Raw genomic sequence first — 13,056 nt, 5'->3', positions numbered from 1 at the left:
TCCAGCTAGTACATCGGCAAGTACTTTCAATCGTTCTCTTATCTCTTTCTCATCTTACAGAAGAACCACGAATTTGTTACTGGACAGCTGACAGACGAATTTTGTTTCCAGTTAACTACTAAAACGAGGCAGTTGTGTACAAAGCTTCCGGTTTAGTCATAGTCATTGTTTAGGCTCGCCGAGAATTTTCTCTGTCAAGTCGATTACACACTGATGCAGAAAGAAATCCGCATCACCTTTCTCTAGTAGTATTTTGCTGTTTGGAGTAAAACTCAAGCTATAAAGCTTCTAGCATCTAGACCACCCTTATCGCAGTGCTCCTTGCCGTCCCAAGAGTTACACCTGACAGGTGGGCGGGCGATACGAGGGAAACTTTTCGAGGCGCTAACAATACAAAGAGTCGTAAAGTAAATCGTGGTGTCCAGGTGCAGCCCAAGCAATTTCCAATAGCACTGCTCGCTCATCGTGTCCGGCCTAAGAGTTTGTGGAAAACTAGAGAACTATATAGTCTATATATATATATCTTAAGTATACGCATTCTCTTAATAACCAGTTTCAAATATTATGTCAATATAGAGCATTACAACAAGCTATCCGTTAAAACTGTATGCAAACAAACGCACTTATCATAATCAAAATGAATCAAAATAAACAAACATTACAATTGACAAATAAAGAGTAGTACACCCATTGAACCGAAAATAATACATTTAATAATTAATCAAGAAAGTGAAATACTCACGACATGAGTCACATTGCACTACACAGGTGATAATCTTAATTAGCTTATTGCAATTAAATACATTGTTGCATTGTTAGAATTTGATGCAATTGTAGTAGAAAAAATATCTGTGATATCTTTTCATAATTTTTAATGTTTTAAACTGGTAAAGAGAATATTTACAGCTGTATCTCTAAGTCTATAAAAGACAAAAGTCAAAATCAAAGCAAGAATTTAGCAATTTACACCTTTGTCCTGCCAAGTCATTGCCAAAGAATGGATGGAAACTTAAAGAGTCGGTCCACAGCAAGGCGGAGGCAGCTGGCATGACATGGTCTCAACTGGAAAAGGACGCACAGAAACGGGCCTGAAGACTGGTGTAGTTGTGGCCCTATGCTCCACTGGGGGTGATTAGGAACAAGAAGATATTGTAGGTTCATTGTTCTAGAATACACTGTGCAGAATGTCAGCTCAATTTTTCAAGGGCATTACTAAAAAACATCAAGTCATTGAGTTGTTTTAGGCCAAGTTCGTCCTTGAGGTAGTTAAAGAAGAACTCTGGAGCCTGTATCACAAACATAAAAACATCAAATGTATTGAATATTTATGACAGCATTGATAAAATCAGTTAAAAACCCTTAGTTATCAAACAACCCAACTAGACTTGGGTTGATGGAGCCCAAGTAAACACAGAAATACAATCCTAAGACTAAAAGCCTGAGGACTGTGCTCAACAGCTTTAATCTGGACATCTACCTCCTGGATTATCTCTTAATTAATAATAAAGTGTCAAACAGATGTCAAAGCAGTATGAAATCAATCCATGATATAAGTAATCTGTGTGTGTGCATGCATGTAATTATAACACAGCAAACACAAGCTTTCTGATCTTTGCAACTCACTCTCGGCTGAGCTTGTAAAGGAATTTGAGGTTTGCTCCACTGAGATTTTGTAGACCTTTTCCTAGCCTAGAACACAATGGACACACATTTTCACTGTAACATCTGAATAGTTTTTACAGATCTACCAGGTGCATGACCAGGTCCAGTATTACTAAAAGACAGAATTGTTTAGAGTAGTAAACTGTTTTTTTCAATATTGAAATATTCTCATAAAATTAGCCATTAGTCATTAAAAAGAGGATGTATTTGTAATGCACGCAAAGTTTTTCAATAAAGTTTAGACCCCAAAATGTAATACTCCTTGCAGGAGGGGAGTATAGTTATTTTACTAATTTACAGTTTATAAATTCATCTGAACATGAATCTTTGTGAGAGATTCGAATGAACATCCTTTACAAGATATAAAAGAATTCATTTACTTGCCAAGTGACAGTACACTAGGTATTTGACTTGATGACGGTTGCCACTTATTTGACATACCAATCACACTTGCACCCATACTTGCAGATGCTATGCCTCACACTGTTGTTTATATACTCCCTGAAATTTCCTCCACATATATATGCATGTACATATACACATTCTCTCTCTTTCTCACTTGCTATCTCTTCCTCACTCCTTTCTTTCACATACACATACACTGCCCACTTTGAATTAGCATTACCCACACATTTCAGAATTGCCATAAATACCAAAATACTTATGTGAGTAGGCACACATCGATGCTTACTCGTCCACTTGCACTGAAATGACCCCCACGGCTGCAATTGGACATATTCAACTATTATTTGTTCTGATATGAGCTATGGTGGAGCCCAGGAAGGCTATTTCTTCAGCAAAGAAACTGTTTCTCAATTGGGAATGTCTGTCCTGGACATTTCTATACCTGCCCCCTAGGGCATGAGAAAGAACACGCCAGTGGGTGGGATGCATCATCTCCAATCTTGCATGCCCTGCAGAGACTGTGCTGGGCATAGATTGTGCCCACATGGGGAAGTGTTTTGCTATAAACACTGAAAGCAAAGGATATAATAATCACTACAAAGTTGTGTCAAAATGTTTCACATTTTCCTCTTACCCTTCCAGATGGTTTTTCTTAAGCCAGTTCAAAACATCATTTTGTGACAAGTAGCGACATCTTTTGAAGGGGCACCAGCAAAAACTTGAGAATGTTTGACTGCAACAATCTGGGAATCTACCTCCTGGGTTTTGAAAATAAAATATGTAAAGCAGTAAAATACTTTTAATCCATGTAATAAATCGACAGAGAGTTAATAAACAGACAAAATCATTATCATATCATTTTCATCTGCAGAAGGTTTTAAACAACACACTGCATGTGTTTGCACTTAGACAACAAAATGCATGCAAATAAGGATAATAAGTTTTTGATTTTTATAAATTTATGCTAATTAGAATTAATGAAACTTGCATCTGGTGCTGTGGGTGCTTTCCCTTTATCTCCAAGTTCACGAACAAGCTCCTCAAACTTTCTTGCTAGTGGGTACTTGCCACTGAAGTCAAAGAATAGCTTGGAACCTTTGATAATGCCTAGCCAACCATCAGGTTTGTAGCCACCCTCCATAAGCAAAGGAATGATAGGTTTTCCCAGTTCAAAAGCATACTCAGCTTCTGCAATCATTTGAAAGGTCCAAAACAGTGCTATTTCTCGAACACAGGCATATGAAATTTGAGAAACATGGCAGAAGCTCAAAAGCTTAGAACATAATAATGAAGTAAAACTCCAATGAACTAGTTTTAAGTTTTTTGAACTTAATAATTTATAATATCTTTGTTTGCACTGTACAGCAGTACAATTTTTTGCACATCTTAGTTATACATACAACTGCTGATGAAATTGGCTTGAGCAGCAATGAAATTGTCTTGGAAGATGCTTAAAAATCTCAATAATATCAAATATAACTGAGATTAAATGATAATGATAGATAACTTATAACTAACGAACACATCTAAATAATAATAATCTAAGATGTAAAAAGCAGACACAAAGAAATGTTTTATTTACAAAAAACATTAATAATTAGAACATCCACTTCTTCAGTGATTTTCATATCTGACCCAGGTCTTCTTTTTCTAATATGCATTCATAACAAATAACAAAAATATCGAAGCAGGAATGAGAAAGGGGCAAGCATGGGAGCTGTTTGACCCCTATACCCTCTACAAAAACAAAGAAATACTTAGTTCACTACTAATTAAAGTGCTACACTAGCATAATTCCTCTTATCTGTATTTATTTGATTCATCAATGGCAAAATGCAACACACAACATACAGAGGCATTATGTGAAAGTTATTCAGTGGAAATAGTTTACCTGTTCTGCAGTTTGTACTCTCTTTATAACGCTGTGACATGCATATGAGTACAACAGCAGCTTTTTCAATAGCATCTGCCATAGCTTCTAGGGTTGAACCTTTCATGTTATCAACATCCATCCATACTTGATATTCTCTTTGGCGCAGCATTTCTCGTATCTGTAAGGCATGTTTGGATTGAATATTTTAAAGTTTATTTGCTGCTTATCTTTAAAGAGTTATTTTCTTATTTGCTGCATTAGGTATGATGAAATTTTGTGATACATACAAACAAGTTAATTATATCAAACTAAAACAACACTCTTTTGGTAAAGGTAATGAAAAATAATACTATTCCACTCATTAAACATCTAAAGTTCAAAGCTGATTTTGACTATTTAAATTTGCAAATTACTTTTTTAATGATTTGATAATTCAGAAATAATGATATATTACGACAAACATATTTTTGAGATATGGGAAACAAGTGCTTCTGACTACATAATATTTCAAAACAACTAAGCGATGCAGCTTTTCATACCTGTAGCAAAGTTGATTGGTTGCCCCACTGATAGCTGATCATGATATGGACTGAGGAGGCTTGTGGTTGGGCAAGTGAAATTGAAGGAGGAGAAGGAAGCGCTCCAGAAGTGGTTTGAGGTGGTGGTGGTGGTGGTGGGGGAAAAGGGATATTCTGCATTGATTCTTAAATTCAGAATAAGCAAAAAAATATGATGGTAAAATAATTATGCAATATTTCAACTGATCAAAAACCATAACAAAACACTGCTCAGATAATTATTGTTTCTCAAGAACAATAAAAGAAGTTATTTTCATATATACTGTATTGTATTTTCACTCCTGTCTATTTTGCATTGTCACAGTTTAATTGTCTTCTACTTTGACTCCTTCTATCCTGCATCATAATTTATGAAATGGTCTAAGCATTTAATGTATAAATCTACAAATCAGTACAAAGGGGAAAAACTGCAAGAATCAACTTACTCTATACCCTTAAAAAATGGCTGGGAAAACTAATTGCTGACCTTTCGACACCTTCTTGTCCATTGCAAGCACCCATAATGCTCCAAGTGCACATTCTGCAGTTCCAGATGTTGAAGAGGTTTTTAGTTTCTCCAAAAGCTGCATGATTTCTGAGTCCCCCTGGAAGTCACATGGAAAATTTATGTGATATTTATTTATTAGCACATTTGTCAAATATTTGGTCTTAAATTCATGACATAGTTCTTTTTGAGAAATATTTTCAACCTTTTATAGAAAATTGATTATTATATTTTGCGAAAATATTACTTTTCTGTTTTTATAAATGATCAATCTGAACAAAGTACCAAGCATTAAATGAACCTTAGAAAACTTGTAAATGCATACAGACATCACTCTCTTTGTGTGTGTGTGTTTGCATGCATGTGTATTGTAATACTTTCTCTGTGTCCATGCATGCATGCTGGCAGCTATGCAAAAATTGTTTGATTTGTGTGTCATCATGCAATCATGTTTTAATTTGTATCATCATATTGCTGTCATACTGATAGAACCAGAAAAATTGATGACACCTGAATTTCTTGTCTGTTGTCTTTATCAAATGAGAGTTCCCAAACTATCTTTAATGCTTCCTCTTTTTCTAAGGTTTCTCCATTCTTTAAGATTGGCTTCAGATGATCTAGAACACCTAAAAAAACAAACAATTTTGTTATATATACTTTTATAAAAGTTTCATGTACATATCATACATGCATGCATATACTTATAAAAATACATAAAATAATGAATAATCATAAATAATGAAATAAACATCTACATATATAAATATGTTTAAATATATTTACATGTATACATGTGTGCTACTGATGACAATGTGTCTGTATTTCTAAAATGTGCTTTTTGATTGTTTCCCCCATAACATGTAGTGTTAATGAATAGGTGCAAGTCTTACTGATTCTAATTAAATACTGATTAAATACTGATTATACCTCAAATTTGCACAAGACATACTAATACAAGTGGACTGACTTTTAATGTCTTCTTTAAAATCATGTCGATCAGAAGCATCTAATAACTGTACAAGGAAGTCAAAATATCAAAATTAGAAAAACCAACTGCTTTTCCTACAAGGCCTGTAAAACAGATGCGATGTCTTTAATTTTGTTGACCGAAAGAAAAAAAAAATTTTTTTTGTTAACTGTAGGCTGTGATCTAGTTGCTCTTCAAGATAACAGAAATCTGCTGATTAATCTGAAAATTGAGACAAATGATGACTTCACCTTTCCTCATAAGAAGTTTTTTGTTGACATCATTTTGAGCAAGGTTGCTCAGTCCCTTGAGCAGCTCCCACAAGGAATAACCCTCAAATGTACGATGATCCTCCTCCTCCCAAGCTTCTTCCACCATACTCAGTAGAAACTCAAAGTCAGAGCCATCAGCCAGGAGGAGCTCATTTTCATTTTCGTTAATGATGTATGACAGCGTCAACAGTGTCAAAAGTTTTATGTCTGTTTTATAGATTTAAAAAAAACAAACTTGTATTATATGCCATGTTAGAGAGAGAGGAGGTATATAGAGAAAGAGAGAGAGCTAGAGACTTAACAACAGAGAAGATTGAAAGTGAAAGACATATAATGACACAGAACAAAAGAGAGACAGTAGGCAAACAGTTTTTGGACATGGCAACTTGACCACAGATATAGACCAATATGAAATAGTACATAAATAGACAAATAAATGAGTAGATATAAAATTGTAATGGAAAAAAGATCTAGATTTGTTTTTAAAGATCACCGTATAGCTATTAAACTATCATTACAAACACCTTTATCTGATTCACCTGAAATGATGCTATTTCTCAGTACTTTTATCCTGCAAAGATTCTGACTAAAATCCTTTATTTTTAACTGTAAGAGTCTTAAAACTTACCCCTCTTCTTAGAAAGAAATGGTGTAAGAAGCTGAACCACAGCACTGTCACGGAATCTTTGCTGTAGTTGTTTGTGTCTGGCACTGTTATGAATTATGGTGACTGATGTGTCATAGATAGATGCTTCTATTTTATCTTCCTAACCAAAATGAAGAAAAAGGAACACAATATTATGATCCAAAAACTTATATATTAAGCATAATTACAAAAGTATTATAAGTTAATAAGATGTAATATAAATAGAATATCTTCAAGAAGAACCATATGCTTGATAGATTTGGGAGAATATCAAATGAACTAGTGGTCCAATAAAAGGTTTACTTTAAAATTTAAAATAAGTGAAAGAATATATTCTCTTGAAAATGTTTCATAAATGAATTATTTCTTTGGCAACTAAGAAACAAAATATAGCAAATTTGAAACAAAAGTATCATTCTTATTTGCTTTGACTGCAGTGAAATATTAACTGTTAATGTGTGATCCTTAAGCCTCCTTTATAAAACAAATGCTTTGTGGTGCTATAATTAGTTTAGTTTAGTTTAGTCCTTGTTACTCTTCAAGGACCATAGGGCCACAACAACACCTCGCCAGTGGACCCGGTTTTGGGCAGCCCCCCTCCTCAGTTGGGCCCATATGGTTCCGATGTCCTTTGCCTCGCTTTTTACTGTTCTTTTCCAAGTCTGCTTTGGTCTCTCAACTCTCTAGTGTGTCTCTAGGAGTAGTGTGTCCTATCCAGCCCCATTTGCGCTTTCTGATGTCTTGGCTAGTGGCATTCTGGTTGGTTCTTTTCCACAGGCTGCTGTTGGAGATCTTTTCAGGCCATCTTCATTTCCAGAATATGGCCTAGGCATCGGTTGGTAAAGGTCTGGAGCTTGTTGTTGATGGTGTTTGTCGCTCTCCAGGTTTCAGAATCATACAGTAGGACTGCATTCACATTGGTGTTGAAGATGTGGGTCTAACTGTGGAAGGATAATGCTTGGGAGTTACCAGATGGGGCACAGGCTGTTGAAAACATGCCTGGCCTTGTTGATGCAGCTTTTGATGTCATTGTCTGCTCCACCGTCTTTGTTGACATCCTCAGATACACTAGATACATGAAGCAGTCTGTTTCCTGGATGTTCTCTGCTTGATTGTTGTTGATTCTCATCACTTCGTCTTCTTTCTGTTGACCTTTAAGCCAGTCTTCTCTGGTTCCTCTGTTAGCTTGTACAGTTTGGTTTGTGCATGTTGTTGCTGATGAGATAGGAAACTAATGGCATCTGTAAACTCTAGGTCTTCTAGCTGTTTGATGAAGGTCCACTGGATACAGGTGTTGTTGTTTTGGGTTGTCTTGAGCATAATTCAGTCTATGACCATCAGGAAGATGCTATAATTAGTGTACGGTATTTTGAACAAAACAACAAAGTCCCTGAATGAGTGAAACACATTCAAATAAAGGAAATCATAAGTACCTCATCTTTATTTAGATGTTTTACATCTTCCACTAAGAACTGCAGGAGACCACTCTCCATAAGGCTCATGCAAAAATGCTCGCTGGCATCACTGGCATCAACCCAGTAATGTCGTAACCCACAGATAACTTCAAATGCCTTTATTTTTTCATTTGAAGTGGTTGTATTGCTATTTCTGTCTTCATCTTCATCCTCATTTAGTTCATCATCTGGATTCCAATAAGATTGCAGAAGTTCTCTGGAAATGTAACTGACTCCTAGCTTTTCCATTGCATCAACATATATCACTACAGTTGCTGCTGCACCACCTGTCAGTGCCAAAAAATCTGAAATTACTTTTCTATCATGCTCATTATCCTGACTTCTCAGCTTTGCAACGTACATTGCATACATCTTGGACTGAAAGAGACTCATGAGCTCTATGATGTTTGTGAACTGTCCCTGAAGATCTGGGTGCTTTTTCACAATACTTAATGCTTCTTCAGCATCAAAAGACATCAAAGATGCTGCTGTCTGTATTTTTTCTTCAAGCATATTGACTCTCTCTTTCTTTCCTGGAATAAATTTAGCCCCTGTAAAGATAATAAGCAACAATTAAAAAAAGTATGTGTATAGTTTTCACATTATTTTGCTATTATCTTTGTTGTCTTTATCACCACCCACTGCCTCCATAAAAGCCAGCCCCTTCTGCCTGCCACTATCACAACCACCACCACCACCATAATTTTTTTCACCTCACTTTCCACATTCTTAGCTTTTTAAGATCTTCCACTCCTTGTAGGCAAGGTCAATATATTTTTATTTTTATGTTTAATACTGTTACCACTTCCTGGAAGTAAAATACTGAAGGAAGTATATACAAATGCAGATATCAACACTGTTGTTGTTTTGTCTGTCTACCTGATCTCACCTGCATCATAGAGACTAGTATAAGACTCAGCTCTAGTCAACCTGGACATGATAGCTGCTGGATTGCTTTTGTCTAAAGTCCCTTTATGAGATGGAACTGGCAGTTGTTCAATAAGGGCTTTGCTTGTTCCACATCCCATAACTTGAAACTCCACATATCTTGATGTTCTTGAAGTCTATGTTAATTAACAATGTGAATCTTAGAATGCTATCTTTTTTTCATCAGAATACTGCATCGTTGTCTCAAATATTTAATTAAATAATGGGCTTATTAATGGTGACTACAAAAAGCCGTAAATTCATGTCATTATGTAACATTTTGGTTGCTGAACTGTTATGGAAGAAATTAATTGATCTTGGATATAAATATGGGACTTTTTGGGCATAAATTTACAAGGAAGGAAAGTACTTTAATAATTCAACGGTTTAGGAAAATTTATATTCATATAATTTATACTTCAGATAACAAAAAATTACATATTGGTGGTATTGTAAAAACATATCGCTTGAGCAAAATGATAATGCTGTACTGGGCCACACTAATGAGCTATATATTTATATGCATATACAGTAGAATGAATATTATGGTTCAAAAAATAAAATTTTGAAGATGAATTGTTAGAATTCATAACAAAATTATTAAGCGTTTCCGAAATAAAAGAATTCTAACTGTGTATCGAAAGTGCAAGGTCTATATATGATACATACGTGTAGGAGTGCACATCTACTATAATTACGGTTACAGTTATCATTATTGGCAGCCACAACCGAAAAAAATAACCTCTCCAACCTGTTGTGAAGGAACTTGAAAATGCGTAAATGTTGTCTATAATATGTCTGAGAAATTCAAGGTATCAGTTTTCCTGGCCTTCTGGTCTTTTCCTGCTAAACCTAGGTATCAAGGTAATTTTTCTTTCTTCTGTTAGTTTTATTGAAAATTAAATATGATATATTGTAGGGTATTATATTTCAGAGATATAGTATTAATACAGACAATCTCTAAAATATTTTTAATATGTTACGTAAATATGAAATGTGAGAGTACGGTCTTTTTCTAAGGTAGTCGCAACAACATTTGTTTGTGTTGGTGACCATGCAACTGTAGTTCGAGAGTAGCTTCCCTTATATCGAAATCTCCTCTGTTTTCCTATTTTCCCCCTCCAGACACGGTCACAGTTCGTCCCAAACCCAAAAGACGAATCTATCACCGATGAAACAAGTACCTATTAACCTCAAATATTACCAAAAGAGCCTTACGTCAGTGGTTCTCAAAGTTTTTCGGACCGCGGACCACTTTACTTAAGTAAAAAATATGGCGGACCACCAAGGCCTAAAAATCAGTCTGTACTATGAATTTCAAATTTAAATTGCCGCATTTGTTTCATTTTAATTCAAAACTAAATGTAACTTTTGTAAAAGTAATATAGTAATAAGTTGACATAAAACTACCTACTTCGTTCTTTGTAATTAAAATGTTAATGCGAGGAATGCATCACTTTAAACATCACTTTGCTGACATATGACGACTGTCAGCCGCGGACCACCTGACTTATACACTAGTGGTCCACGGACCACACTTTGAGAACCACTGCCTTACGTTATAAGAACAATATAGACGGGCAAGCTCAGCTGCCTATTCTAAGCAGAACCATGCGAATAAGTTTAACCATCATTTACTAAACAAAAGTAACCGCTTGCCAATACGCATGCAGAGAATGTATTTTACAATTTCAAATAAATGTGATTTTGTCAATTTGATTGTGAACGTGCATTTTGACTTTATTCTTATTATTAGATGCAGAGACTTAATATGCGGATCAGGAAGTCATTTAGTTTGAAGCACGTCATACGACAGTAGTGCACTATAACCCACACCATTGTCAATTGTGAAAGCCGCTTTAAAAAAAAAAAAGAGTTGAAAATGTGCTATTTAAATCCATTAATTTATAGTCATGCTATATTTATTTTAAACCTTCCCTGGCACAAAAGACTGGTCTGGACTGGTATTTATTTGTTCTTTAGTTGGAGATTCGTCGGTACTCGGGTAGTTATTTAATTACCGTCTCTGCCATGTCGCGAGCCCATATTATGTTTGAGGTGGTATGAAAGATTTTCGTCTGTTCGAGAAAAAAATTTACTTATCTGTTTATAATATTGATTTCAATTATCATAATGGCTTCTTTATCAGTGAGAAATCAGAATTGTAGCTAAGAACCCACAGAATTTATGTATGACCACTGAGGTGTTATTGCATATTATTTATGAAAATGTCCTGCAGGAAAGGGAATGGATAACATATGTCTAATGGTTTAAATCCGTGCTTAAATTTTAACACTGTCATCAATATTTTAGTTGTGTTTACCGGCCAGTTAAATAAATCTAGTTAATTAAAAAACCACAAGGTCTAATTAACTGCACTTTCATGGGCATATGCATGTGGGCACACACACACACACACATCCATTGGCTCAAAATAACTGCAAAGTATGTTATAAAGAAAGTGTTTTACTTCTGTCAATCCCTGATAATCCTGTTCTGCATGCAGTAGATTTAAATTGTCACATATCAAGAATAAATGAAAAACAGCTCAGAGTCCATATAAGATGTGGAGGCTCTTATACAGATTATATATTGATTGTACAAGGGGTTAAACAAGGTGATTCATGTAGCACTATATTTTTCTTGATTTTTTTTTAATGAAGTGGCTTAAATTATAAATGATGGAAAAAATGGGGCAGTTTTGCACATGATTTCATAAAAATATTTCTTCTCTTATTTGCAGGCGATATTATATTGATATCAGAAACTGTAATAGGACTACAACATCAATGAAATATCCGACATAAAGCATTAATTTTTAGCACTTAGCCTAAATGTTAATTTAAATAAAAGTCACATTGTTGCTGTTAGAAAAGGGAGATTTTTAGCTACAAATGAGGTGGATCTATGGAAGTGTACAGATGAATGGGTTAAACAATGATAAATAACTATAGGTCTTTATTTACTAGGTTAAGTGTTTACCATGCATCAAAAGATTTAACTGCTAAGGCCAAGAAAGCAGTAGTTTGCAGTTTTAGCACATTATATAGAATAGGCAATCATTACTTAGATGTGTTTACCAAATTATTTGATATGCAAATCATACCAATCTTAAGTTACTTTCACCTAGCTTTTTACAGTACTTCTCAATTAAACAAAATAACCCTGAGCATTATGCAGGATGAGGCACATCAATTGTAATGAGTGATGGTGCTAAGTTTAATTCTGTCATTAAAGTGTATTGGTTATGCCAGCAGTTCTTTTGAAGGATCAGTAGAAGTTTTTATAAGCTATAAGCAGATCTTTCCAGAACTTATTTTTATGCACAGTATGTATTACTACACTGTTTGGGCCATTTTTATTAATATCAATAACTTTAGGGTAACCAGTCCTAAGACAATATTTTTCCATTAGTGTTAACTGTATTTAATCTCCTCACTCAAGAGATTTTAAGTGCTTTTAATATTGTTCTATATTAGGTATACTTAGGCCTCCTTTGCGCAGTTTACCTATTTATTTGGTCAGGTTTCTATCCCAAACAAATTTGTAACATCATTGCTGTAGATCAATATCCTGTTCTGAGGGATTTGGAAGTAATATCCACAAATAAAATAGCTAGTTTAAAATAAGGGATTTAAGAATAGCTACTCTATGGGACGCCGAGATGAATTTTCTTTATTTTCTCTCTCTAGCTACAAAATGAATTTTGTACTTGTACAATTCATTATATAGGTACACAATGTATTTTTTTATTGATGCAATTTAACTTCAAGAACAGACCTCCCTGC

The 13,056-nt window shown here is 34.8% G+C and overlaps 1 protein-coding gene across 2 annotated transcripts; it reads right to left on the bottom strand.

Moving 5' to 3' along the window:
- Positions 1-690: 690 nt before the first annotated feature.
- Positions 691-10,332, bottom strand: LOC112554629. Of its 2 annotated transcripts, none has more exons than XM_025222537.1 (13): positions 10,011-10,332; positions 9,231-9,405; positions 8,321-8,892; positions 6,870-7,008; positions 6,221-6,448; positions 5,513-5,628; positions 4,985-5,102; positions 4,480-4,643; positions 3,959-4,118; positions 3,056-3,255; positions 2,702-2,825; positions 1,624-1,689; positions 691-1,286 (listed from the first exon to the last, which is right to left on the bottom strand). In XM_025222537.1, the coding sequence occupies exons 2-11, from the start codon at positions 9,367-9,369 to the stop codon at positions 2,730-2,732; spliced, it is 1,932 nt and encodes a 643-aa protein (XP_025078322.1). In that variant the 5' UTR covers positions 9,370-9,405; positions 10,011-10,332; the 3' UTR covers positions 691-1,286; positions 1,624-1,689; positions 2,702-2,729. The 2 variants fall into 2 exon arrangements, with proteins under 2 accessions (XP_025078322.1, XP_025078324.1); XM_025222539.1 differs by having other exon boundaries at positions 10,020-10,332.
- Between the last annotated feature and the right edge of the window lie 2,724 nt (positions 10,333-13,056).

This window comes from Pomacea canaliculata, linkage group LG13 (assembly GCF_003073045.1).
Source record: "Pomacea canaliculata isolate SZHN2017 linkage group LG13, ASM307304v1, whole genome shotgun sequence".
NCBI lineage: Eukaryota > Metazoa > Mollusca > Gastropoda > Architaenioglossa > Ampullariidae > Pomacea > Pomacea canaliculata.
The sequence above is the reverse complement of the archived record's forward strand: the minus strand, read 5'-3'. Positions and strand labels throughout refer to the sequence as shown.